The sequence below is a fragment of the Buteo buteo genome, chromosome 11 (assembly GCF_964188355.1).
Source record: "Buteo buteo chromosome 11, bButBut1.hap1.1, whole genome shotgun sequence".
Classification (NCBI taxonomy): Eukaryota; Metazoa; Chordata; class Aves; order Accipitriformes; family Accipitridae; genus Buteo; species Buteo buteo.
In genome coordinates this window covers 30,135,834-30,163,576 of record NC_134181.1, presented here as the reverse complement: position 1 = coordinate 30,163,576, position 27,743 = coordinate 30,135,834, and the positions used below count along the sequence as shown (strand labels likewise).

The window sequence follows — 27,743 nt, the reverse complement described above, 5'->3', positions numbered from 1 at the left end:
GCTGGCCGGGGGCTGCAGGGGCTGGGGGAAGGCGTCGGGGTGTCAGGGCTGCCCTGACGCTGCCGGTGTGCTCTGTCTTGCAGCGCGGCCGCCTCGCTGGAGCCACGGCAATGAATGGGCACGCTCTGCCAGCCGGCACGCCAGCGCATCCCCGGGGCTGGCATGAGTTCTGTGAGCTGCACGCCATCAGCACCGCCAAGGAGCTGGCGCGGCACTACCTGCGCTTTGCCACCGAGCACCCGCACCATGACCTCCTGGCCGCTGAGAACTTCTCGGTGCAGTTCACCGACCTCTTCCAGCAGTACTTCTGCCATGAGGTGAAGGAGGGCTTTGCCATGAACCAGCTCCGCATCCTGCCCACCGGCCCGGCGCGGGATTACCGGGAGACGCACCGGCGGCACACGGATGCCTCCCTGGGCACGGTGGTCGCCAAAGCCGAGGTGGAGCCCAGCGCCCGCCCGGAGCAGCCCGGCCGAGCCCCTGAGGCCGCCTCGACGGGGCTGCGCAAGTCCTGGAGCTCAGAGGAGCTGGCGGGGCCGGCGCGGCGGCCCTTCTCGCTCAGCCAGCTGCGCAGGAGCTGGCGCAGCCTCTTCCGACGCCGTTCCTCGGATGCCCTCCCCGGGGATGGGGACGGGGAGGCCGTGGCAGAGGCTGCTTTTAAGCCGGGACTGAGCAAGCGCATCCTGCCATGGGGGCTGTCGAGGGACCAGGCCCCCGAGGTGCGCAAAGAGGGGGTCCTCAAATACGGGCTGCTGGACGAGACCTTCCTGGACAGCGGGACCCGCTGGCAGCGCTGCCGCCTGGTTCTGCGGCGAGCGGGGACACCTGACGGCGAGGAGTACGTGCTGGAGCTTTTTGACCCGCCAAAGGTAAGGACCTGCCGGCTCTTGCCCGTTTCGGCCAGGCGATGCTGCGGGTCCCTCAGCACCGGGTTGGGGACGATGCCAGGGTGCCAGCACGTTCTGCGAGGAGGAGCAGAGGCTGCACCCTGTATTTGAGACCTCTGAGGAGGAGAGCCACCGCCGCAGGCTTGCGTTCAGGGCTGCATTCAGGGGGCAAAAGATGCCGTGACCATGTGCCAAGGGCGATGCGAGCACTAATTATTGCAATCGGTCGAGATGCAGTTGTATTTCTTCTTGCTGGGACCCCAAATCTGGCTTTACTGGCTAGAAGCAGAGCGCCTGCTTTGCCCTCAGATGCAGAGCTGAGGACAGGGGCTGGTGGCCTCTGCACCGCTCGTTCCCAGCCCCCTGGAGCCATCCCAGGAAGGTGGGGGGTCACCGGGTCTGGCGAACCCCAAATCACCCTGTCCTTGCTGTGCCTTGGTTTCAGCAGCCAGGGCATCTGATCACCGGGGCAAGTTGGGAAAGGAAGGGGGAAAATAGAAATTAGGCTCTGTGCCTTCCTCTGTTCCCCCATAGGATCTGTAAGGGAGTTTAATTTTATTTTTGTAAGTACTTTTGTGGCCAGAAATTCAGATCTTGGCTACCCTGGGGAGCTCCCGTAGTGCTTAGATGCCGGCTGGAGCGGAGATGATGCAGGATGTGAGTGAACAGGGAGCGATGCGGGGGGAGCCGTGGTGTTTAATCTTTAAAAAGACAGTTCCTCCACATGGCAGGTCTTACGCAGGCGTGATGGGCTGGGTTTTCTCTTTCTTTTTTCCTTTTTTTTTTTTCTTTTTGTGCTCGTTTAACTTTGTTGACTAACTTGTGCTTCAGAAGGAGGAAGCCTTGGGTAGAGCCAGAACCTTGTCCCTGCCTTCAGGCTGTGTTTGCTGCTCACCACGGCACTGGGCCAGGGAACAGCTGGCTAAATTCCTGCTAATTCTGTCAAACCACCCCAATATTAAACATTTAAAAAAAAAAAAAAAAAAAAACACCACCAAAATTGTGAAATCTGAAAGTAAAAGGCAGTTTTGCTCCATTGGGTCGGGAGTTGCGGTTGTTTGTCCCCATGGGAGCATGTGTCCCCAGCCCAGGGCACAGGGAGGTCTGGCTCTGAACGGCATCATTTTGGGGCTCTTGGAGGGTGCTCCCAGCAGCTGGGCAGCACCGCTGGGTGGTGGCATGGTCCGGACCCCCGGTCACTTGGATGGCACTGGGCACATTGGATCCCACCGCAGGGAACAGCCCAGCTGGTGGCAAGGAGGCGTTGGGTTGGTGCTATTTCAGGCGCTGCTGCCAAATTTGCTGCCGGCTTTGCTCCTCCTCATCCTCGCTGCCTGTTGCCCAGACCTGTCCTCGGGGCTTTGCAAGAGCCAAACCTAAAAGCGAAGTGAGGGGATGCCCTCCCAGGGGGGCTGTGCTCCCCAGTGCGGGGGGGCTTTCGCAGTCGGGACCAAACAAACCCTTCCATGGGCACTCACTCGTGCCCTCTGCCACCCAGGCACCAAGCCCCAGCGCCTATGTTTTTTTTCCCGGTGCACATTATAGCTGCAATGGATTTGGCTGTCTCCACACCGGGTAAAATCCCCGGTGACCCGGCACAGCCACGAGGGAGAGCCAAGTCCTCCTTTCTGCCAAACCTTCTCCCCCAAAGGCTTTTGGGCTCAACACAGGGAGCAGAGCCATCGCACCACTGGCACTTGCACACGGGAGCAGCACCCTTGTCCCACAGGACGAGCGCCCGGTCGGGCCCCGCTGTGTCCCCTCTGCCCCCAGGACCTGATGCTTGCAAACACTGGTTCCCCCCCCCCCTTTTTTTTTTTTCCTTTTTTCTTTGTTTTTTCTTCCCCTCCCTCCACTTGGGAAGCAAGCCCAGCACACAGCACATTCTTCCTCTCCCCGCAGCCCCTGACCGGCTTTGACCCACGGGCAGGAGGCATTTAAAACAAGACATTTAGCAAGTTCACCCAGTGCTCTGCAGCTTTATTCCTTGCAGTTTGCAACAAATCTCTGTCCCATGGAGATTTCCTGGTGAGTCCCCCGTCACCGCAAGGCAGGGGACCCTGCAGTCCCCCCGGGGCCCTGAGCTGGGGGGGGGTTTCTCAGCCAGGTCTGCGGAAGGGGGGATGTTCCTCACTGGATTTCGTGAGTCTCTGGCATAAATTGCTTCCTGTGCAAATATTCTCAGGGCGGGTCCTTCCTTTCTAATTAACTGGGCTGGGGCCAGATCCTGGCTCATTTACAGCAGAATCAATCCAGCCCCTTTCCCAGTAACTGCGGTTGAATTCTGGGGGCGGTGGAAAGCCGTGCGCCGTGCTGGTGGCTCCCATTCCTCAAACCCAGCAAGGGTTCAAACTGCGGAGCAGTGGGAACAGAACAGCTTGTTGGTGTTTTTTGGTTTGTTTTTTTTTTTTTCCCTTTAAAATAAGTAAATAATAACCGATAACTCCCCAGGGAAGGCTGCGGGGAGCCCCCTCCCCTCCATCCTCCAGCCCTGGTTTGCTTACAGGGCTTTGCTGCTGCCTTTCGCCTGTGTTGTGGATCTGTTTCCGATTTGAAGATGCTGTTGATCATCATGAAAGATTAATGGTTTTAAATAAGCAACTGTAAAAACAGTCCTTGAGGGTTTTCATCCCTGGCTGGTCTCTGGACCATTAGGCTTGGTCACCCTTGAGGTCTCCCTAGAAGCGCCCTCCTCTTCTCCCTCTCTACCCTTTAAATAATATGATGTAAATGGCAATTCGGCTCAGCCTCCCAGCTTTACAGCATCAAGCCAAGCCCCTAGATACTCAGCACCTTGCAATGACGGTCCATGGGGAAAGGGGGGTGGCCCCATGCGTGCCCCACTGCACCTCAGCTGCTGCTCCATCACTCTGCTTTTGGCAGCTTTTATCTTATTTTCCCCCTTAATTTCCCCCCGATGCTCTCCAGTGGGGCCCTCTCGGTCTAATCCCATAACGTGCCCGGCATCAAAGGGAGCAGGGCTTTGAAGAGCCCTAATCCCATTTACTGCTTGGGTGGCTGTGGCCGGTGCTGCGCTGGGCGAAGGGGTGAGCATCGGCGAGCCGTGCCGGAGCTGCCAGCGGTCCCTGCGGTGCTGCCTGGCACAGACATCCCATCCCGCAGGGATGTGCCGCTCTCGTGGGAGCTTCAGCTGGACGAAATGGGGCTTCCCATGCTTGCAGCTGCTGCTGGGTTGGTTTTGGCATCGCTCCTTCCTCCCTCGAGTGCTGGAAAAATGATGTTGCAAAGGAGGGGTTTGGAGATGATCGGATCCGGAGCCCTCCTGGCAGCGGGTCACAGACTGGCTCCAGGGCACTGGTGGGCTCAGGGTACCCAGCGCAGGGCAGGGGGCACCTGGACCCCCACCCTGGGGACACGCCAAAGTGCTGGCGTGCCGGGGAGAGGAGGGGTGTGAGGATGCTGTGCCACCGACTGGTGCCAGGGTGAAGTGATGATGCTCTGATGTCTAGTACGAGGGCGATGCTCACCTGTCCTCCCTGCTTTCCGTGGAGGCACTAAGGGCTCTCTCTGCTACCACACCATTTATTCTCATATAACTTGTAGGACTGGGTAGCTCTGAGGCCTCTCCACCTTTATAAATTTAAGCCAAAGCTGGCAAAACAGGTTTGCATGTTTTAGGGCAGCCCGTCGGGGTTTTGGGGCTGCCCCGTTCATCAGCTGAGCCCCAGCCCCAAGTGCCTTTTACATGGCCAAGTCCTAAACTCTATGAAAACCGTGATTTGCAACGGAAATGTCCCCAGCCATTTCTGTTGACCAGATGTTTTTACAGGAAGGGGAAGGGAAATGGGATTTGCATTTGCGCTGGTTTCTTTATAGCGTTTTAATGAAATCCAGTGCATCCCGTAAATTGATGGCATGCTGAGACGAGCCGGGAAGACTCCTTCCGGTGAAAACCTGTGGTGCCTGTGTCATGGCTCGTACATCTTCAGCCGTGGCTGCAGGAGGAGCAGTATTTTTATCTCTGCTCCGCGTGAGACTGCTTTGACTTCCTTTTTTCTTTTCTTTTTTTTTTTTTTCTTTCTTTTTCCCCTTCCTTTCACCTGAAGCTGGTTTCTGAGAACTGCCACCTCCTGAGCAAGCAGGTCCTGCGCTGCTGGGCTCTGATTTTCAGTGCCTGGGGTTCTGGGTGGCAGCCAGCCAGGCATGGGGTGGGGAACATCTCAGTATTTTGGTCCCTATCTTCACCCTGGCTCCTCCTGGAGCTGTGTTGTACGTCCAGGAGCAATGGTGGCGGCTCAAACATGGCCCTAAGTGACTCAGCTGAGGATATATGAGGAGGCAGTGGCAGAGGGAGAGCTGCCGCTGGCTCCTGCCTGCAGGGATGGGGAGGCCACATTTTGGGAAGCCTTGACCCCAGCAGCAGCTGCGTTTGCATCCCTATCCCAGGCAGGGACTTGAGCAAACCCCTTCTTTTGCAGCACAACGCTTCGCTTCAAATCCAAAGGATATTTCCTCTTATTAGTGACCTATAATTATCCTTAAAGACTGGACACACCAAGTTGGATGCACAAATGCCAGTGTCGCTGCTGCAGCCCCTGAGCTCCTTCATTCCTCTATTCCTGAAAAAATGTGCTGCAAAATGGTCTTTCTTCTTCAGGGCCACCATGAGAGGGGCACCCACTGCCCGCAGGCTCTGGCAAACCCCAAAGGCAATGGGTGTCCTGCGAGAAGGAGCTTGCTGGTGATGGGAAACATCTCAGTGTCCCGTCATCACCCTGGCCCGGGGAAGAGCACGTTTGTGTCAATCTGGATTCCATTTGGTGTCCTCCATCCTGCAAGCTGGAGCGGGCTGGACCACGTGTGCTCCTGCCCTCATCCCCGTGGTTCGCCCAGGGGCAAGCTGGCTCGCGCCACATGTTATTTTCTCTCTTTGTTGTAATAAAAAAGTTAAACAATCTCAGGCTGGCGGGGGTTGCTGCCTTGATCCTCCAGCCAAGAGCGACCCTCTTGCATCGTCCCTTGGCGGCTGGACAGCAAATGGCCGGAGAGCTGCATCCCTCTCCTGGCATCTCCAGGGACCGCATCCCTCTCCTGGCATCCCTCTCCCAGCATCTCCAGGGACTGCATCCCTCTCCTGGCACCTCCAGGAGCTACATCCATCTCCTGGCATCCCTCTCCCAGCATCTCCAGGGACTGCATCCCTCTCCTGGCATCTCCAGGAGCTACATCCCTCTCCTGGCATCCCTCTCCCAGGATCCCCAGGGACTGCATCCTTCTTCTGGCATCCCCAGGGCAGGAGCCAGGAAACCTGCAACGGGGTAAGAGCTGGGTGGGGGGTGGGGAGTGTGCTGCGATTCCCTTGGGAGAGGTGAAACTGCACCCAGAGGTGCCCGGAGCGACACCGAAACCCGCCTGCAGACTTTCACCGCCGAGCAGGGCAGGCGGCGGATCCCCTCGCTGCTTCGCTTTCGGTGCTGCGCTGCTCGCTATTCTTCGAAGGCATGCGGGGCTGGGCATCCTTTTGGCTTTTTGAGATTTTGGTGGTGACTTTTTCTATATTCCCCACCCCCCCCCTCTATTTTTTGGTATCTCAGGGGGAGGGTGTACGGGGGGAGGGCAATGAGACAAAAGGTTATTTGTCATTTATTAACCACAACTTTTTCCATCCTTGGTCATGCACGGAAAAAACACTTTTAGCAGTGTAACCACAGCCCCAGCGTTAATTGCTGAAGAGCAGAGTTTCTTATTTTGGAAACTGTGTTGCTGGGATGGAGCTCACGGGGGCTTGATTGGGTTACGAGGGGAAGGGTGCGGGACCGATCCCCAACCTGCCGCTTCCCCGGGCACTGGGGTTTGCAGGAGAGAGGCTTGGAGGGTTTCCTTTCTTCTTAACCCCATTCTTTAAAATTCACCCTGCTGTTGCTGGCAGGGGGTTTTGCCCCAGCACTGTGACCCCTCTGCTCACGGTGGTGATGCTTCTCTGCCTGCCAGTGTTTGGCTGCTCATAGTCGGGGACGTCTCCCTTGCACGGATGCTGCATAGCTGCTCGGGTATGAGAGCACCACGTGCAAGCTAAGAAGTGAGCGAAAAATTGAGATATTAAGTGAATCGCAGGAAAAGAGACTAGGAAAGAACTCAAGGACTGTGCTGCTTCCCCCCTGCCACAGGTGGGGGTGCGAGGGGCTACGGCGTGCTGGTTGTTGCAGGAGGGTGCTGGGTCCCACTCAGCCCTGGGAGTGGGTGTGAGATGCCCAGTGGTGTTTTTTTGGGTGGTTGTCTCTTTTTTTTTTCTTCTTTTTTTTTTTTTTTTAATGGCCCAGGATGTGGTTGTTTCGAAGCTGAGTGCTGCTTCTTTCAAAGGTAAATATTTATGAGAGCCTGTGCAGGCAGCACGGGGTCTGGAAGGATTCATCCTGGCGGCGGGGACTCGGCTGGGATGGACCCTGCTCCTCCCCACCGGGCAGCTGGCCCCAGCTCCGACCGATGCCCATGATGGGCATCGTAATGTTCAATGTCGTCTTGAGATTAAGTTAAAAATGAAGCATTTTGGCCAAGAGCTGCTTCCTTCGGCTGGGCAGGGCGCAGCACTGGGGAAGAGGCAGGTCCTGCTTTGGGACCAAAATACCCATGCGGGGGGATCAAATGCTCCCACGTGGGCTCTTGAAGCTCTTGCATCGTCCTGGGTGATGCAAAATCTCAGGGCGATGCAAAATCCCGGGACATCCTGGGGACTGCAGGGACCCTGTGGGGTCCGTGCTGGACACCCCACGTCCCCCAGCCCTCTGGGACCGGGCTTTGGGGTGACTCAGTCCCTGGCTGCAGCCGACTCCCGCTTGCACGCAGACACCTTGTTTACTTTCTGCGCTTGTTATTTATTCCAGGAAATTATTAAAGCAGCCCACGCTGGAAGCGAGTTTGGCTTAAAATAAAAATAAAGAGGCTGGCGAACGCCGCCTGTTTACAGATCCTGTTTATAGCCCCTGTCTTCCCGAACCCCACTGTGAACATGAGCCTCTGGGCTCTCTGGTTTTGGGGTAGTTTGCAGAGTTTTGGGAAGGGGATGTTGACTCACTTGCGCAGAGCTGGCAGCCACTGCCTCGCTTGGTGGAGGTTTATCAATGCACAAAGACGGGTGATCAGCCCTGAGGATGGGGTGGGTGTTTCTAGCCAGACCCCCCAAATCCCTGCCCATGGGTATGGATTTACCCATTTACCATACGGTAAATGTACCCGTTTACCCCAGTGGCTCCTGGGGTTGCATTTTACAGCACCCTGTGTTTAATTTAATAAGAAACGGGTTCCATGGGTTGATGGAGGTCCGGGCTGTTTTCCTGCGTTGCCGTTTGCCGGTGCTCAGCAGCCGCTCAGAATGGGAACAGAAGGTGCTTTGTGCCCTGGCCGCCCCCGAGCCAGCGCTTCAGGCCAGCACAACAGTGCCTCTTGTCACCGCTGAGCCCGGTCCCCTCGGGGATGGCTCTGTCCCCTGCCATGAGCTTTGGGGATGCTCAGAGACAGGGTGTCTTGGAAACTCTTTTGTCTCTCTGGTATTGGTGGGTTGAAGATGCTGGCCAGGGTTTGGGGTGGGCAGAGGGAGTTTTTTGGGGAGGTAATGGCCGGGGTCTGGGGCGGAGGCTCAAGCTTGCACAGCAACCCACAGCAGGGATCACCTCTTGTGCTTCTCTGCTTAACAGAGGCAGGGGGCCTCTTTTACCTCCAGTGCCCCAAGCCCAGAACAGAGAACCCCATGGTGGCACTCCCTGCTGCTGTCAGTAGGTTTCAGAGTGAACAGTCTCTGCATGCAGGCAGAGAGGGCAGAGTGTGCCACCCTAGGGTCTTCCATAGTGAGCTTGGAGGGAGTGAGCTGGGCTGAGGGGGACCTGCAGTGGATGTGGGGTGCAGGAGGCATGTGAGAGGGCGGGGCTGTGCAGGGAAATGTCCCAAATCAGTGGGATCCCAGACCCCGTCCCCAACACTGGCATTGGCACAGGGCTGCCTGGGGTGGACCTGTCCCCTTGGGATGAGCTATGGTGCAAAGGCTTGAGGAGGAGCATTGGGATTAGCTGTGCTACCAAACCCCCGGAGCGCTGGGATTAGCCGCTGGAGGACAGACTCTGGGATTAGCTGTGCCACAAACTTGCGAGGCTGAGTGCTGGGATTAGCCGTGGTGGAAATCCCTGAGGATGAACCCCAGGATTAGCCATGGTGCAAACACGCAAGGACACATGCTGGGATTATCTATGGTGCAAAGGCCTCGAGGACGAACGCTGGGATCCCCCATGGTGCAAACACCCAAGGACGATCTCCAGCAGACACCTTGCACCCTCCAGCTCGACCCTTGGTGTCCCCCCCCGGCCCCACAGGACCCCAGCTGCCACCCTGCTGCCTGCACCACAGCAATGGGACGTGGTTCCCCTCCAGTTCACCCGGCATCCCCCAGGACAGGGCTGTGTGCCTCCATATTCCTGGGGGAACTTCACAAAACTCCCCAGGGTCGTGGGCATGGGATGTGGTTTTACGCCGGCATAACCCAGCGCTTGCTCCGCTGCAGATCTTGGTAGCCTGTCTGTCTGTCTGTCCGTCCACCGGCAGCCCGGCGGGGCTGAGCTGTGCCCGGGCGTGCTGCAGCTCTGGCTGAGGTTTGTCCCTTGCGTAAGGGGCACACGGCAGGCTCCGTGATTTACAAGAAGCAACAAATCTCGCCCGTATCCGTTGGGGACCTTGCACAAGGGCTCGCGGCGCTTCCCCACCTCCCACGGCGTGACTCAGAGTGGAAGTGAAAGAGCTGGCGTGGGGAAATCCCCGGCGCGTGGAGGGGCCGGCGACAGCACCCGCCGCTGTCGAAGGATTTGCTCTCTGCTCCGTGCAGTCTCAGCCTGCTGGCCCTGTTGCCACAACTGTGCCAGTGCCATCATCACCGTACCACCGCCGTCATCGCCGTGCCACCGCCCTCATCGCTGTGCCACCGTTGTCATTGCTGTGCCACCACTGTCATTGCCGTGCCACCACCATCGTCACCGTGCCACTGCCGTCATTGCTGTGCCACCACTGTCATCCCCATGCCACCACCACCTTTGCCAGCAGGGGACTAGGCACTGGCCAAATCCGCTGGGAAGAGTGGCTGGCCCTGGCTCCCTGCTGTGCAAACTAGCATTTTGGGTGGTGGCAGCTTTTTGGGGACCTGGCAGAAATCGGCTGAGCCCGAGGGTGTCTGGGTGGGTGGTGGGTGCCAGCACCCTGCCGGTGCGTGGGTAATGCCAGTGCCGGTCAAACCTACTGGCACCCGCAGGTCTCCCAGGTACAGGCAATGTGGCAGTGTGATTTCACTCTCATTCTTGGAAAGCTGGCTGCCTTCCCCCAGCCAAAAAAGCTCTCCCAGCACCTGCAGTGTCCCCTGTGCATCCATGCAGGTCATGCTCCTTACAGCAGCGACTCAGAGCATCACGGTGAGAGCTTTCCCAGCATGTGTGGGTGGGCTGGGAGGAGTCTTGCTTCCAAAAAAAAAAAGCAAATCCAAAATATCCGTGTTGGAGAGGTACCAGGGGACCCGCAGTGCCAAGCCAGCCCTCCTGGGCGGTGGTTTCCCCGCCGCCGCTCGTATGTGAGAGCACGAAAGGCAAGTGGAAAGGTGCGCTGTGAAGGCTGCCGGGGGGAGGATTACCACGAAAGGAACCGGCGGTGCTCATCGGCACGGGCAGCCCGCCAGCACCACGGCTGCCTGCACGCCGGCTTTGCGTGAACACAGCTAGTAAAGAAAGTGGCGGGCGAAGGAGCTGCGGTGAGAGCTGTTACTGGGGCTTTGCAAGGCGGAAACGCAGCAGCTCCTCTCCGCGCCTGCAACGCCCGAGCGCAGCTGTGACCTTGGCCTGACCTTCAGCTCATGGTCCCGGCACGACCACAGCATCAAGCTGCTGTGGGTCTCCATCCGATATTTGGCAGATGCTGGCAAACCCCGCTTTCTCCCTGCCGCCCTGCTCTCCCTAGGTGCGTGGTGACCACGGATGCCGTGCTGGTGTTCCCTGTGCAGCGCTGGTTCTCCCTGTGCCGTGCTGCCGCTCCCCGTGACACCCTGCAGGGAGTCCCCAGGGGTCGGGGATGTGGGGACATGGGACAGGGCGGGGGGGTGCAGTGGGTGTCTCCCCACTGGGTCAAGCTTTGGGCTCCAGCAGGATGCTCTGGGCACGGAGCAGGAGGGAGTTTCATCCTGGGGGCATTTTCCTCCCGCTTCCAGTTTGTCCCATGTCCCCTGACACTGGGGACAGCTCTGGACTGGCTGAAGCTTTGTATTTTTAAACTCTAGAAAAATCTCCTGCAAAGAACAAAAATACAAATACTGGGGGTCAGCAGACCGCAGGTGGGAGGACGCTGCTCTCAAGCACTAAATTTAAAGTAGGCACCAAGAGCCTGCGTGGCTTCTCCGTCCCCAGCCGATGGAACTGTCATCCCCATCGGTGGCCCAATATCACCAGCAGCGCCCAGGCACTGTCAGCCTCTGCAGGAGAGGGGGTTTGGGGGCACCAGGTTGGATCCTGCTGCCATCAGCCCTGTGAGCCAGAGCTCACCCACGTCACACCCCAGGACAGCCGGTTTTGTGTGTTAGGTGTCGGGACCAGGGATGCCACAGTGATGGCATGGTGGCAGCTGTGTTCTGGGGGCTTGGGAGTGCAGCTTTAGGGGCCATCGTGTCCCCCGGTGATTTTTGGGAGGTGCTCAACCTTTTACTGGGGTTTCCCCCACATGCACAGGATCCTTTAGAGAGCGGCGGGGTGAAGTCTCCGGGGTGGGAGCTGATGCCGGTTGGGCTGGGGACTGAGCTGGGGCAACATCCCAAGCATCCCATCCCATCCCGAGCATCCCGGGCATCCCAAGCCCAGCCAGCAGTGGAGGGTACCCAGCCCCACGATGCTGCTGTGGCATCTTTTTTGCCGAGAAGGAGCCCGTGGGTGCTGGGTGAACATGCAGTGTGTTGAGTGTGCAGTTTTGGTTACCAAGAAATCCCTTTCTTGGTACTGACTGCCATCGAGCAGGGCATCTTGCGGTCAGGTGCGGTGGTTCTGGGGGTGGGGGCACCATGCTTGTGGTAGGTACTTCTCCGAAGCCAGACTGGTTTTTTGGGCACCGTATCTCTATACTGCATCATTTCCTTCTCCCTTCACACTCCCCGTCTGCGCTCTCCCCAGGGAGGGACGTGGGGGGCTTCACCGAACTACCTTTTCCTGGAATTTCCCACTTCCTAGGAAAGCGGGTGGCCAACTCCAACGCTGCAGTCGGGATGCGTGCCAATAAAACCCGCTGCGCCAGCAAGCTAGAGGACGTGCTGGGTGTCACAACCCACATGCGGGAAAGCAGCCAGGATGGGCAACCCCTCCGCTTTCTCCCTGCAGGACTTTGCATAGGACGCAGTTATCTTCCAGGGACAGCAAAAAAGTCAAAATCCTCTGGGATAAAGCACAGGTGCCACCATGGCAGCTCGCGGCACCCCCGGCCCCGTCGGCGACAGTGATTGCAGCTGCAGCTGCAGCTGCAATCACTGTCGCCGACGGGGCCGGGGGTGCCGCGAGCTGCCGTGGTAGCACCAACCCCATTGCACGATGCCGTTTGGCGAGCGACTTCTAAGAACTTTCTTTTCAGCGTAGCTCGGCACTGATAAGGGCTGATCCCTCTCACGCTGCATTTCCGGCCCCAAAGTACACCGAGTCCTCGGTTGAGAGTGTCGAGGAAGGGAGGAAGGGGGAGCGGGGGGGGGTGGAAAAATAAAAGCAACCAAACATGATTTGGTTGGGTGACCGTAGAGAGTGCCGAGTTGCCGAGCTCCTGGTGGGGACACCCTTGGGCTTGTGCAGGTGGTTGAGGGCATGGTGGGGGTTACTTTGCTGTAAGCGTCGCAAGCGCGGAGCAAAATTAATGTGCTTTGGTTGGCAAACGCTGTTTGCACAGCCAAGTGCCTGCAGCCTGGCATCCTTGTGGGGACGGTGGCTGTGGATCGGAGAGGACGGCCTCAGCTGGCACAGGGTGCGGTGACTCAGCCTGTGGGATGCTGAAGCTGCCATGTGTATCACGGTCAGCCAAAATCTTGTCATGCTGCACTGACAGCAAGCCCGGTGCAAGGGGACGAGCGTGCCTGGCACACACCGGCACTGGCTGGGCTTTGCCGGGCTGCACAGAGTGGTTTGCTCACAGAGCCGTGCGCTTGGCTCCAGCCACGGGGATGAGCATGGAGGGGTCGGCTCCATTGCCCAGCACCCGTGCAGGGGTCCCCCGGGGGCATTTTGCACCCAGGAGGGTCCCTGGCACCCCGGATACAGCCCGGTTCCGTCGGCAGCTGGGCAGGTGCCATGTGCCGCAGCCTCGCAGCGGTGAGCAGCTCGCTTGCCGGCACACGAGGCGTGCTAGGCAGCAGAGGAACCGAAAGCTGCTGGGAGGGGTATTATTAGCCTTTCTGGAAGTGTTTGCTCAGCATTTTGTCATGTGCCTTGTGTCAGCGCCAAACCGGCTGAGCGGCCGCAGGGAGCTTTCGGCACACCGCTGCCAAGCCTGCTGCCAACCCCAGCACCCATAACTGGGGTGCTCCCTGCCTGCTCCCCATTTTCCCCATTGGTGCACGTGGTCTCCCTGGCACACACTGCCACGCTGGGAACCCCCTTCTCCCTCCTCTCCTCCGCCCATCCCTCCGCTGCCGGGTCCTTTGGTGGGGGGCCACCGAGATGGGTCCCCTCTCTGGGTGCCTCTCAGCCCCTCCAGGGTGCCCCCACAGCCGGGCAGTGCCATGCGGGGTATTTCCTTGCCACATGGGGTATTTCCTTGCCGGTGGGGTATTTCCCTGCAGAGCAGGGTATTTCCTTGCCACGTGGGGTATTTCCCTGCAGAGTGGGGTATTTCCTTGCCGGCTGCTGTGCCTCAAGTGGCTCCCGGCAGGCTCAACCCCTCTCCCCCCCCATCCCAGCAGAGCAGTGGGACATGGGGGTGGTGTTTTGGCATATTGGGGCTCAGCTGCTGTGCTCCCCTCCGCAGGGCTCCAAGCCGAAGCTGCATGCCGCCTGCTCTGCCATCCAGGAGGTGCGGAGGTGCACGCGCCTCGAGATGCCCGATAACCTCCACACCTTCGTCCTCAAGGTAGGGCCCGGCTGAGGGGGGGGCCGCAGCCGGCCCCGAGGCCTTTCCCACCCTCCCGGACGCACGTGGCTGCTGAAAGCTCCTGTGCCAAATTTCGGTTCCTGTTCGCAGTCAGGGAGGGGGGAGTGCACGGAAGGATGCGGCGCATGGGGTGGGGGATGCTCTGCTCGGGGTGGGTTCGGGGTTGGTGGCCAAATGTGGGTGGGTGGGAGGGGGATGCACATCTCTCTCTCTCTGAAGCCCCCATGTCCCTCTCCGATGTCTCCCAGGTCACCAATGCCACCGACATCCTGTTTGAGGCGGGGGACGAGCAGCAGCTCAGCTCCTGGACGGCCGAGATCCGAGAGTGTGTGCGCAGGGGGTAAGCGCCTGGTGGATGTCCCCGAGCCTGGGGACGGGGACGGCCACTCTGTGTCCCCCAGCACCGTGCCAGCCCCCCGCCGCCAGCGCTCAGCCTGGCTTCTCCCGTCCCCGGCAGGTCCGACGCGGGTGACCCCGAGCTCCTGGCGTGCCGGCACCTTGACCCCGCGGCCGCCAGCCCCACCGCCAGCACTGACACCCTCGTCCAAGGTGAGCAGCGGGGACACCCGGGGGACCCTGGGGACAGGGCAGCCCTCACCGGGCGGTGGGGGGGATGTCGCTGCATCCTGCCATGGCCGGCCAGGGTGATCGGGCATCCCCAGATGGCATGGAGGGGGGGGACAGAACCAGAGGGGAGGGGGACGGGGGCGACGGGCAGGGGTCCCCGCTTCCCTGGGGTGCTCATCCCTGTGCCCTGGCAGGGGCAACGCCGGGGGGCCCAGGGGAGGCGGCAGGGCTGAAGATGGAGCAGTTCCTCTCCTCCTGCCCTTGGTTCCACGGGCCCATCTCCCGCGTGAAGGCGGCTCAGCTGGTGCAGCTGGGGGGGCTGGAGGGACACGGTGTCTTCCTGGTGCGGCAGAGCGAGACGCGCCGTGGCGAGTACGTGCTCACCTTCAACTTCCAGGGCAGAGCAAAGGTACGGGTGGGAGAGGGGCTGGGGCAGGGTGGGGGGAATCTCGCAGGAGCCCCTCGGGCAGCCCCCTCCCACCCCCGGCCGCGGCACGGTCCCTGTCCCATCGCATCCCACCCTGTGGAGATGCTCTCCTTGCCTGGTCCCTGCCCCAATGCTCACAGAGGGCTGGCGGGCCCGTGCCCGCTCCTGGGGGGCAAACCTCCCCACCCAGCAGCCAGCAGGGCACTGGGGATGCAGCACATCACGCTAAGGCCGTTTGTCCCCCCACACCCCCCAAATATCCCCGTGTCCCCCCATCATCTCCTCCAGCAAGGGAGCCGGTGGAAGGGTAACAGGTCCGTGCCCCTTCCCGCAGCACCTGCGGCTGGCGCTGACGGAGCGGGGCCAGTGCCGCGTCCAACACCTCCGCTTCTCCTCCATCGTGGAGATGCTGCACCACTTCCATCGCTACCCCATCCCGCTGGAGTGCGGGACAGCCTGCGACGTCCGTCTGTCCAGCTACGTCGTTGTCCTGCCCCAGCCGCAAGGTATGCAGGCATGGAGAGACGGGGACATTCCCATGGGGTGCAGGGATGGGGGGGCCCTGTCGCGGCGGGAACGTCCCCGGGGTGGATGCAGGTGCCCTGGGGCTGGCCAGACCCGGGCCCTTTGGCAGGGATGGGGAAGCGGAAGCATCCGTGCAGCGGCACAAAAGGTGACTCCTGAGTTCCCAGCTTCCTCTTTCGAGAAAGGAGAAGCTGCCCTAAACCACCGGCTGCTCCCTGCTGCAGCTGAGAGGGGTGGAGGATGTGCCCCACACCCCCACCCCGTTACCCGCGATGGGGCCAACGGGGCAGGAGCATCCCACCGACCAGCCGTCTCTCCCCTCCGCCTGCAGCTCCCAGCTCCGGCAGCATGGTCCCTCTCCCCCTGCCCGTCCCCGGCTGGAGCCCCGAATTCAGCCTCACCCCCGCCGGCTCCTCCTGCCCCCGCGGCCCCGACGAGACACCCCCAGGTCCCCCACCGGAGCAGATCTTCCACCTGGTGCCGCCGCCGGCCGAGCTGGCGCAGAGCCTGCGCCCGAGCAGGGCAGCCGTGATCCCCGGCCCCCGGCCCCGCGATTCGGACTACGAGGTGGAGGCGCCAGGACGGGGCCACGTCCGCGCCATCGACAACCAGTACACGCCGCTCTGACGGGCACCGTGCCGGCACTGGGGTGCACTTTTGGGTGGAGAAATCCTAGAGACCTTCCGGGTATCCCATCGAGAGAAAGAATGTACCTAGTTTCTTCCTTCTGGTTAGGGATGATTATTGTATTTTTGCAAGGAAGGGGGTAATTTTTCACTCCAGTACGGGTGTGCTCCCTCTCTTTGGCCTGTTAAAGGGCCTTTTATTTTTATTTTTGTTGTTATTATCAAAGCTTTCTTGTTACTGTTTACACACACCGCTCGTGCCTGCGTCCCTGTGTGCCGAGCATCGCACTGTCGGGCTCGGTGTCCCACCTGTCCCTGGCACGACAGTGCCCAGTGAAGGAACCGGGGTCTTGCGTTACACCAATATAATTGGAGAAAGGAAAAAAAAAAAAGGAAAGAAAAAAAAGAAGAAAAAAAAAGGTGGATTATAAATTCATCGACCAGTTGCTGCTCCGGGCTGCACAGGAGAAGACGAGCCCCATCCTCCCACGCCAGCACGTGATGCTGTTGCCAAACCCACCAGCAAACTCTGACCTGCCGGAGCTGAGCTCCTGCATCGGGTGAAGATGATGATCGTGATCAGAGTTTGGGCTTTATTTTTAGATAAGGCAAAACCTGGCTTTTCTTGCTCTTCTTTTTTAACCCAGCACAGTTGCAGTCACTCCTTGCACCAGCCAGAGAAATACTTACACCATTAGCCTTGCTAATTAAGATGTGAACACTAACTGCTCCATCACTAATAATGTCACTAGCTGAGAACTAACGTGGAGACTGACAGCAAACCACTCCTCCCAGTGATGGAGGCATTTTATCCCAGTGATGGAAGTGTTTTATCCCGGTGATGGAGGCATTTTATCCCGGTGATGGAGGTATTTTAGGCACAAATCTAAAGTGAGTTTTCCCGCCCAGAATATTTTTTTACCTCGCCAGCACAGGCGACTGCCCACCCCGCTCTCACCTGCCTTTTTTCCCCCATAAAACACTGCGTAACCAAGGGTTTGGCGATATTTAAAGCTATGCAACTGCCTCTTGCCTGGAGTAGAAGCCTCTCCCAGCCAACCCCCCCAAGCCCACAGAGGGGCTGCACCCCCGACGTGCCTTAGACGAAGGAGGCCGGTGGGTCGCCATCTCGACGGCTGTAATTACACACACAGCAGGCACTTTAACCTATTCGCCCGTGTGCATCTCGCCCTAGGAGCACTGATTGCTTGCACAGTGAGCTGCACGCCAAGCGAGATGTAGGCACTGCTATAGCTACCGCAGGAACAACCACACATCCAGCAAATCCCCGGGGCTCAATGTCCCCCCCAAATCCCCGGCAAAGGCACCCGCACAAGGAGAGCAGCTCCGGAGCCGGGAGCGTGGCCGTGCCCCAACCTCCGCTGCTGTTTTCGGGTTCTGCAACCATCGGTGCCGCCGAGCCCCAGTGCCGCTTTACCTGCCAGCGCCTGGGGCAGCCGGTGCGGCCGCGCCGAGAGAGGAACTGCTTCTTAGAAGCTGACGTTATTTTAAGAATAAGGAAGGGGCTGGAGCCGTTGCAACACGCAGGAGGGGATGTTCGCAGCATTCAACTTCCAGATTTCTCAGCACAGCCCGTGCGGCACTCCCCAGGATTTCGGATGCAAAACTTGCCTTAAAATTGCCTTGCAGGAAAGCCTTTTATTTTTATATTTATTTTCCTTGAAATTGCAGTAGAGGTGGGAGCCATCTGGAGCATTAACATTTAGGAATTAATTTGAAAGCAAGCAAACAAAAAGCCTTGTGGAGCCAAATTAAGGAGTTTGCAAAAATCCAGCCTCTAGACAGGGGTTTGCTGTTAAGCCAGTGCGTGGTGAGCCCCGTTGGTAGTCAAAGCCCAAGGAGCCAAGCTCTGCTCAAGGTCAGGATGAAGGGCAAGATCACGGCGCTGTTGTGCTGGGCTGGGCCAGAAAGGGCAGATGTAGCGCAGGCAGGAGCCGGGACCAGGCAGGGCCAAAACAGCCGGGGCCAAACGCAGTGGCTGTGAGAGCAGATCTGGTTTTATAAGTAGTAGTCAAAGGATGAGGGCAGGGAGAAACTGGATACCATCAACTGAAGAAATCACTTAGGATTTGCATTTTATGCCTCCCCATCTCTTGCTCCAGCCCTCTCTTGAGCTGTCTTCGTACATTCAGAGCAGGCAAGGTCTTTTTTCCCCTTTCCTCTGTTTAAAATAACTTGGAAATGGGCACACGGGGAGCAATCCTGTATTTCAGCAGGGAGCAGCATTTCCCGGTGCTTAGCACACACCGTTGCATGCTCACTCTTGAAACAGGAGCAAATTGCACTGGCCGGCTGCACCTCCAGCGCTGCCAAACCCGACGAGGCTGCCAGGGAAACAAAGCCAGCCGTGTCCTTGGCCATATCTGCATCCCATTTTCCTCCCCAGACCAGCACAAAGGCTGCACCGAATGGCAGGAGCATATAGCCGGGGCTGGTTTGTGCCAGGCAAATCAGCTCCCTCCATTGCTAATAAATAACTCCCCGTGGTCTTGCATTTATAGGGATGAAGAGGGGAAGGGGAGGAAGCATAGCACAAGTCGTCAGCTCCTTTGCCTGCTTGGTGCATGGTTCCCGGAGCATGCACACCTCAGAAAACACTTGCATGTGCTAAATCTTGCTAAGGTTCAAAGAGCTGATTTAAGTCCTGCTGAGCTCCAGGCAGTCCCAAAAGACGAGGTAGTCTCACCCAAATCCCCCTACACTCAGAGCATCTGCAAGAAAGAAGGGGCTGGGAAAAGGGATTGCTATTCACAGCCCGCGCAGCTCTTGCCAGATAAATCAGATGCTGCTGCTGCTGGGATGGGTTGTTCTGGCATGCTGGGGCTTGTTGTTCAAGTGCCAACTAAACATGCACACACGTGATATTTTTAACCTGCAGTTTAATTACAAGGGGTTTCTCCATAGTATAAATGGAAATTGCTGTGCTTGATTAGCAAAATATATGTTGAGTTCATTATCGCCCCGTCAGCCACTTCCCCTGTGCACACAGACTCCGGTGGATGTGAACTTCCGTTCTCCCCGCTAGTGAGCAGTAGGAGAGTCACTCTGATTATTTAATGGAATTATTTCCATCTCAGACCTCACCAACAAGGTAGCCAAGGGCTGTCCAACCACCCAGCTCCACCATCTGCCCACCTTAGTCCTCCGCTCTGCCGCAGCTCTGACCCGCTGTGGTCCCAACCCCAGCTGCACCAGGACCTGAGGGGTTTTTGGGGGACTATTTCCCCAGCTCCTGGACGATTGAGTTTGGCTTTCTCTTAGAAAGCACCAGGCTTGTGACACAGGTCAGAAGCTGACAGGCAGCCCTACCTCTGCTCCTGCCAGCACGCTTGGCTACATTAATCCAGCCCATAAGGTACGCCTCTATTATAGTAGTGGGCAAAGAGCATTAAGCCATTCCATTCTATGGAATATAAGCAACTTGAAGGAATTTTTAGATTCTTCTAGTAACTTGGGAGAAGAGCCTAGGACTTCGCAGGTTTAGTTTCCTGGCCCATGTGGGTTTTTAGCGGTGTTGATGAAGTATCAGCATTGAGTTTTGGGAGGAGGGAAAGCCAAGGGATGAGCCCCCGCATGGCTGTGTGCTGCAGGTACGGCCACCTCCTGGCCTCCTATAGAGTAGAAAGAGTGTTTCCTGGAGCTGAAACAAAGTTGGAGGTGACCACTGGCTTGTGCCTTGGCCCTGGAGACGGGCACATGCAACACAAATTTGGATCCAACCTAACAAAGCCATGACCCAACCGGCAGCGACTCTCGGTGCCTTTGGCTGGAGCCCTTGCCCGATGACCACTCATGCAGCCCCGCGGAGAGGGCTGGTAGGGAGGGAAGCCCCAGTTCAGCCAGCTACTCAGGACAGCTGTTTTTGGCAATAAAGATGCAAAACAGGCAGTGCCTTTGCTCTCTCTGACAGCAGGGACCTGGCTTAGTGCATAACCTAAAACTAGGGTCCAGCCAGAACTTCTCTCCCTCATCTCCATCTCGTGCTTTGGAAACCACTTGCTGTTTGCGAACAGACTCTCCCCATCGGTGGCTTTCGTGTGTCCCTACAGGTGACAGGTTCTGAAGAAGTTGGTGCACAAAGCATTATTTAATACCTTCATCCATCCCTCCCTCCCCCATCCCAGCCCTGAGGAGGGGCACCACCAAACTAACAGGTTTGAGTACTTCAAATTTTAATTCAATCTTGTTCGATCTAAACAGACCCTAGCCTTCACCAGCAGCTACCAGAGGTGGGGAGGCGACTGCATTCTCTAATTCAGCCTTTAGCAGGATGATAAAAACCAACAGTTTGTTGGATGAAAAGTATATTCATCTGAAAATTCTACTTTTCACCTGCACAGAAGAGTTATTCTTGTATAGTAGGTTTTTCTATGTATTGTTTCTGTATGTACTGTACAAGTAACTTATTCTTGAATAATGCAATTTTACCATAATATAAAAAATTCTACTCTTAATAAACTGTTTTTAGAACTTGTTTCTCACTTCTGGTCTTTAGTCTGATTCTCTCTAGGTGCCTGGGTACTATTTTAACAGATACTGGATGCTAAAAGACAGAAACCCTCCCTTAGAAATGAAAAGCAAGCCGACAGCCTGTGTGAGGAAGCTGTTCCTTCTCACAAGACCCATTCAGGGAGTCCTGCCCCAGGTCACCACCACCTTCCCTGATGGTCTCATGCCCCCTGCTGCCCACCTGAACATGAATTCATTACATTTTACTGCACTGCTGACCTGGAAGGATTAAGACAGAAGCTGCAGCAGTACTTGTATTCCTCTGCCTGTTTTTCACCAAGCCACGATGTGACATTAATGGCCATCCATGAAAGCTTGTACAGTTTATTTGTCCTGCCTCTGAAGTGCAACTATATTATAATCCACTTTAACCAGCATCATCTTTTGGTTAGCCATCACAGGATGCCTGTACCGTACAGAACAGTTAGGAAGACCCCAGCACTTCATAAGCAGCAATAACTAGTCTGCACATTACTGAGGAAGGTGGTAGTCAACTGTGCTTTCTCCTATCCTTTTCCCAACCTTTTTACCATTTTGCTCAGGAATGCTTACCCCGATTTCTTGCTTTCATTCTCCAGCAGCACCATGGACTTTGTAGAGTTTTATCATCTTAAGCCTCAAGGCCCAGTCGTGACATCGTCTGTGACACCCACCAGAACAGTGTAAGGCTGAGGCATTAGGGAATTGATCCGAACACAAGAAGTTGCTGAAAACCTCTACCAAACTTCTCATCTTGAAACCTTTCACTTATTTTTGTAATGGCCCCACAAGTCAAATATAACAGATTTGGTTTCATGGTGTGGGGCACACACACGACACAGCAGCAGCACACAACAGAGACACAGAGCAAAGCTTACCTGACGCTAAATAAAACATTCGCTCCAATTTGGATTGAAAGCTGGAGAACACATGACAATAAGATACTGGTAAAACAAGACACAAACACTAAGTAGGTCAGTTTTTAAAACTTTTTTTATTTTTTAATTTTTTTTTAAGTTTTTATTTTATATTATCTACAAAGTAAAAGTTTTCTTAACTTAAAAGTTACATCACTGTCTCACGATAGTGATTATCTCATCAAACGTGATTTATAAATAATAATTCATCAGTTTGACGATTAGAATTTTTTTTTTTTACTGAACCTGTTTCAAGTTTAGTTAGAAGTAAAAGGGATCTCCAAGTCTTGATTTTTAGTGATAATAGCAGCAAGAATCACTCTTGTTACTTCTTTTGCTAGCTGATGAGTTCATAACTTTGAAGGGTCATTAAAAAATAAATAACTTCCAGTTTTCAGCAAGCAGAGTTGGGGCACTTGCAGGACTCAGATACAGTGCATGGAATTATGGAATAGCCCACAAGTTCCTAAATGCCTCTACTCAGTCCGAATCTCTCCCACTGCAAGATGAACTGTTAGCATTCCTAGTGGATGTTACAAGAAATCAAATTTTTTTTTTTTTTAAACAAAATAAAATGAAATTCTAGTTTTCTGTGCTTCCAGTTGGCAGAAGCAGTAGAAGGAGGGTATTTGGCCTACAAAAGGTATCCAGCCTTTCAGTTATTCCAGATGAGCCTTACAACTGCTGTTGGTGGTGGGCTTGTACTGTAAAAAAAAAGTTCAAATGTAAATAATAAATTGGCAAGCCACACAACAGTTTGCTAGTAAAGTGGTCACAGGACAACTACTGAGCTGAACTTTTAAATTTTTTTTCTTTTTTCTCTCTTTTTTTTTTTTTTTTTTTTTTAGAGAACAAAACAAAACCCTGCATATCAAGATGTCCTTTGGATGTTTTTTTCCCTACTTAAACCCTCAGAAAGCAGCCTTGTTCTGCTCACACATTCCCCAAGAAACAAGATCAGGTAACTAGTTCACTACAGAAGTTTAGAAGCTGTTTGGAAACGAATAATAAAGAAACCTAGGTAAGGTTAAATTTAAAGTAGAAAGAAGTCATACAGCACCTACTTTTCCCAAAAAGTAAAGCTGCAGAATGTTACTCTGAATTAAAGGTTAGACTTCAGTGTCACTTTACTTCAGTCACTAGAAGTCTAACAGCCCTACCCCCAAGCAACATTTTCACTCCTATCCTCCAGACCGATCACTTTGTATTTAATAAAACCCCAGATCATTATAAACAGACTACACAAACAGTCCATCCCCCACGGCAAAACCACAGCAAACCCTGGAAGAATACAGTCCCACAGTGCCAGTATCTGCATAGTTATCCATTTCTCTACTTCAGCTAGAGAGAAGCAACATCTCTGCTAAATTAGCTAAATCTCACACGCTTATCTAGGCTCACATTTGGGCTGGCAAAGTATAAATGCGAAATGTAGAAACAGTCTGCCTTCAGCAGCCTGCCACTCTACAAGGACATCTTCAGGTTTTTTTTTTGTTTGGTTTTTTTTTGTTTGTTTGTTTGGTTTTTTTTGTTATTTTCCCCAAATCTGTTTCATAACAGTTCTCACTACTACGACCTGGCTCAGTTAAGGTGCAGGTCTCCCGGGCACACACTCCTCACCTGAAGGGTGCGTCATATAGGGGAAATGTGTTGTTGTCGAGACTGGAATGGGCTGTAGTGCACTTTGAGCGATGGCGGCTTGGGGACCACCAGGTGGCTGTGTCGTCATTAGCATCATTGGAGCATGGGCAGTTGGGTGAGAAGGAACCATTCCTGACTGTACATGAGCCTGAAACAAAGAGCTCTTTAGTATAATGGTCACAAGGAGGCATCACTCCTGGCCACATGACTGTCAAGTTTTCTCCAGCTGTACCAGTAAATCCAGAGATTTACTCCATTTTAACTAGATTAGCTATAGGGATTAAGTCAGAGAACTTAACACAAAAATAATAACTGGGGGGGGGTGGGGGTGGGGAAGGGCTCAAATCCTTACTGCTGGCTTTGAGTCACATTCTCAATTTTAGCTATTTGGACAGTGAGCACTGGGAGAAACTGCCAGCATTAAACAGTGAGATATTAAAAAAAAACAACCTCAGCAACAAATCTTCAAAACATTACTGCTAGTAACCTACATCAAAGCACTTCCTATGCGGAGAATGCACTGGGTACAGACACAAACTTCACACGCACTGGGAGTCTGGCATCCCTTCCTCAGCTGCTCATTACACAACTCCACATTCTTTCATGGCTCCCTGCCCTAGAAACCACTCTCTCCAGTGACCTGTGCCCACATTATCGTTCATCTAAGCAGTCATTCTAAGATGAGTGATTTCATCCCTTTATACTGTTAGGTCAGCTTTGTTCTGTTTCCAGTTAAGTTCATCACAGTTAAGGTCCTTGTGTAATCTAAGCAATCATAGTTAAGTCTCAGCGGAAAAGGAGATTAATCTTTATGATGGCTGATCACCTTCTGGCAAACAAGTGCAGTAACTTGTCAGTTGGCTTCTTCAGCTCAGAGCAGTTCATGATTCTAGAGGTCATCAATTTTTTCATTTAAAAATCTAGTGAAGACTAGTTTCTTAAAAGCATAAAACATTAAGGAACTCTTAGAGCTCTCAGTGGGTTTCTCTTGGGGGGGGGGGGGGGGCAAGGCATTTGTATCTAAGATTTCCTTTGTCCTTATACCATATTCCATTAAAAGAGCACTATGGTGCAATAATTGCAGCCTCAGAAAATTCACATGCCGGTAAAGACAGATAGCAGATAGTGGCTACAACTTTATTTCTTAAAGACAAAAGGGTTACTTGACTAATCACAGACATTCCTCAAACTCTGTATCGGACTTGCGCTGTATTAGTAGCACTGAAGAAGCCTTTAAAGGCAGGAACTGCAATTCAAATCTCACTCTTGCTCTAAAAAGGGCTTAGAAGATAAGGCTGTGAAACAGAAATACCTTTCAGGATCAGCACCATTTTTACTTTGACAAAAATACTATTATAGCAGCCATCATTATAAAGCAGCTATTCATAAGCAGCTATATTCAATACACACGTTGGATAAAAATTTTCTGCTGTGGCTCAAAGACTTTACAAATTGGCAGCTGACAGTACGCTGTAATGAATTTTAAAGTACTGTCTCTCAAGTGGGATATCTAACAGCTCAAGATTCATCTGATAACCTAAAGGGAAATTCAATTGATCCCCTGTGTTAGCCTAACTGAAATTCCTACTATATGGTATTTCAGAATTGTGTTCAGAATTTGGAAATTAGGCTGCTAAGAAACTATTAAATCCAGTGATTCGTTTCTCCACAATGGAATAATTACGTGCATTTAAAATTTCTTAGAGAACTGTAGTTATTCCTTCATTAGGGATTTTTGAGGGAGCTACTTCATTTTGAAAAGTGAGTTAGTTTGGTATAAGTATCATGGATTATAGATTGTAGTTTTCATCCTAAAAGAGTTACAGCAGAAGAGACTGCATAAGTCAAAAATCAAGGGTAAGGCAGGCTTTACCTGTGATTGCTAAAAAATCCTGACTGAGCAGTCAGTTCTGACTAAAAGTTGCATCCAATTTGGTTTAGCAAGGTTTGCTTATTAACTGCTTGGCACACAGAAAGGAAGGCAATGGTCGCATCCTACAGCGCAGGCATGGGCCTGGCCATGAAGTGTACAGCACAATTCAGGTACAGTTTTACCTTTAAGCTGACCTTGAAACAAACATGTTTCATGTTTCATGTTTCAAGGCATGGCACTGAGCATGCCACTAACCCAGGAGCTTGAAGCAAGACCCTTCTGAAGGGTTGCATGCAAGGCACCCTGAGAAGCTCTACAACCTAGGCATTCACACCAGTGCCATCACACCAGAGCAGAGCAAGTATCTTGTTTCTGGCAGAAAAGAGGGCCTGCGAGGACATGGCAAGATGCCACAGCAGTAGTCAAGTTGGGACATCCTCTCCTAATCCTCCCACAGTACAAAAGCAGAGAAATTAAAAGCCTAAAGGAATTAAAAAGCTAAAAACTCAACATCAGTAAAACAATTCCTAAATAACTATTCATTGGCTTAACTGACTGTCCCAGGGACCAAAGCAAAGACTTTATCAGAATTCTGCAAGGGACTGGACACCTATTAGACTAACCTCCCTAATTACAGTTAGCCATGATATCCCAAACTACTGTTAACCTGTATGAGAAGGCACAAGCCAGACACCAAGTACTTGGTCTGAAGAAATTGTGCAGGCTAACTACTGATTAACTTCCGTTCTTGACAAAGCAAACTAAATCCATGAGATTTAGTAAACATCAGAAAATCTTTGTAACACTGCTTTATGCAGAGCTCTTGATTAATCAGTCATGTGCTTCCCTTCCCAAAATCCTTTTTTCAGTGAGTTGACCACAAGAGAGCAGTTAAGAGAAGTGGGTTGCTGATCCTGAAGCAAGGACTGTTGTTAAGTTGCCCAACAATCATCAGGGATCTTCTGCATAAGCTATTCATTTAGAACCACACACAGACACATATATACACACACACACACGATTTTCTCTTTCAGCAAGGATCATCTTGCAGTCATCTGAACTGAATCTCACTTATCTCCCATTGCAGTGCCTTGCTACTCCCTGGTAATCCTGTGTAATATCCTTTACTGGACATACTTGTATAAATTTGACTACAATGCAGAGCCTAAAACTGTCACCAAAAGCAGCAATTCAGCCTTCCTCCACTCAGCTCTCACCTCCAACCTTTCTGTATGCCAGCTCTTCCTGTGATCATGCAGTGAACCTGAGTAGTGAACTGATTTGACTGAGAAATAGCCTAAAATGGGGGTAGGGGAGGCACACTTCAGCTGAATCACATCCCCAGTCTGGTTTGCTGCATGGCCAAACAGTTCTGTGAGCAGAATGGTGGGGCAGGACAAGGGTGGGAGCCAGGAACTGGGAAGAGAGCTCAATTTCTTTCAGTAGCAGTGCCAGCTTAAGATGTCTTCGTTAAACTACAGTTGTAGATGCACTGGGTGTTGGAAGCTGAGGTCCAAATATCTTGTAAAATTCTAAATAAAGGCAATGTACAGACAGAAACCTAAATAACACAACAGGTAGTCTGTGCTGAGAGGTGACAGAATGGAAATCACTTCAGCAGGCCCGACTGTCCTAACTTTGTGGCATTAAGACATTTAGTCTTGAAGGTTGTTAAACTGTGTTTACCTGGGGGACATGGGCCATGTGTGGCGGATTGGTATATGCAGGTTGAACATGGGAGGGATGAATGGTGAAGACTGTTTGTTGTGCTGTAGGAAAACTATTTTGTGGAGACTGCGTATTGGAGCCTGGCGTCATGGAAGGTGGGGTTGGAGCTAGACCTGCGTGGTAAATTGCCGACTGCTGTTGTGGGTTTGCCAGGTGGAGTGCCTGAGCAGCCTGGTGCTGATGATGCTGCAAAAAAAGATAAAAGATCATTTAGGTTATGGTCTACAAGTGAGACACATTTATTCTGTAAACTAGTGTAAGAAAGGTTTGCAAAACTGCTCTGAATAGTGAATCTTTTAAGTGGCAAATCTAAGGATTACCACACCTATGGCGATGAGGAAACTAATTTCAATACCACTAGGCTCGTTTTCTCTTTGTGCTAGAAAGTCACGTGACCAGGAGCTTGGAAAATAGAACCTCGATTGCCAGGTAAAAGCAACCATGCAACCATGGAGCTGGATATAATTCATCATGGCACTTAGCTGCCCAAAGTTATTACCAGTAGGTAACTAAGGCATGCAGCACTATCACGAGGCCTATTTTGTTTTCAGCTGCTTGTCTTTGACAAAATACAATCAAATGCTTTTCAGCATTTATCTGCTATTTCCAGTTGTAACTTCACTCACATTAAAGCTCTGACAAAATTATGATCCTTCCTTAATCATAACACAGAACTAAGCTATACTTCATCCCCTGTGAAGAGGGAGAAATGAATGGCTGGACTCTGATATTGGTCCTTTCTAAGGAAAAGGGACTGCCACAAGTTTTTCCACTAGCTTATCTAACAAACCATGTCATGAGCCTACGACCTTTGAGTCCTACCCACTGCAATCAGAGAAAAATTAACTTACATAGTTCTACTTATTTCCCTTCAGAAAACAGAGGGGAATCTAGACAAGTCCTGCATGAGCTCTGTCACATGAAGCTCGTTTGGGTTAACTACTCCATCCT

General features: G+C 53.6%; 2 protein-coding genes across 17 annotated transcripts in view; one reads left to right on the top strand and one right to left on the bottom strand.

Annotated features, from left to right (window-relative positions):
* Positions 1-20,626, top strand: part of SH2B3 (SH2B adaptor protein 3) — a 29,551-nt gene extending 8,925 nt beyond the window's left edge. For 5 of the 6 annotated variants that reach the window (XM_075041249.1, XM_075041247.1, XM_075041248.1 and 2 more), the window contains exons 2-8: positions 84-869; positions 13,857-13,958; positions 14,228-14,319; positions 14,437-14,528; positions 14,741-14,955; positions 15,308-15,479; positions 15,830-20,626. In XM_075041249.1, coding sequence (XP_074897350.1) covers positions 111-869; positions 13,857-13,958; positions 14,228-14,319; positions 14,437-14,528; positions 14,741-14,955; positions 15,308-15,479; positions 15,830-16,125 — 1,728 coding nt within the window. In that variant the 5' untranslated portion in view covers positions 84-110 and the 3' untranslated portion in view covers positions 16,126-20,626. The remainder of the gene's footprint in view (positions 1-83; positions 870-13,856; positions 13,959-14,227; positions 14,320-14,436; positions 14,529-14,740; positions 14,956-15,307; positions 15,480-15,829) is intronic. The other variant, XM_075041252.1, reaches the window with a different exon arrangement.
* A 982-nt stretch (positions 20,627-21,608) lies between these two features.
* Positions 21,609-27,743, bottom strand: part of ATXN2 (ataxin 2) — a 53,150-nt gene continuing 47,015 nt past the window's right edge. For 8 of the 11 annotated variants that reach the window (XM_075041235.1, XM_075041241.1, XM_075041237.1 and 5 more), the window contains 2 exons: positions 26,751-26,978; positions 21,609-23,339 (listed from right to left, as the gene is read on the bottom strand). In XM_075041235.1, the coding sequence (XP_074897336.1) occupies positions 23,136-23,339; positions 26,751-26,978 (432 nt within the window). In that variant the 3' untranslated portion in view covers positions 21,609-23,135. The remainder of the gene's footprint in view (positions 23,340-26,750; positions 26,979-27,743) is intronic. The other 3 variants (XM_075041236.1, XM_075041239.1, XM_075041242.1) reach the window with 1 other exon arrangement.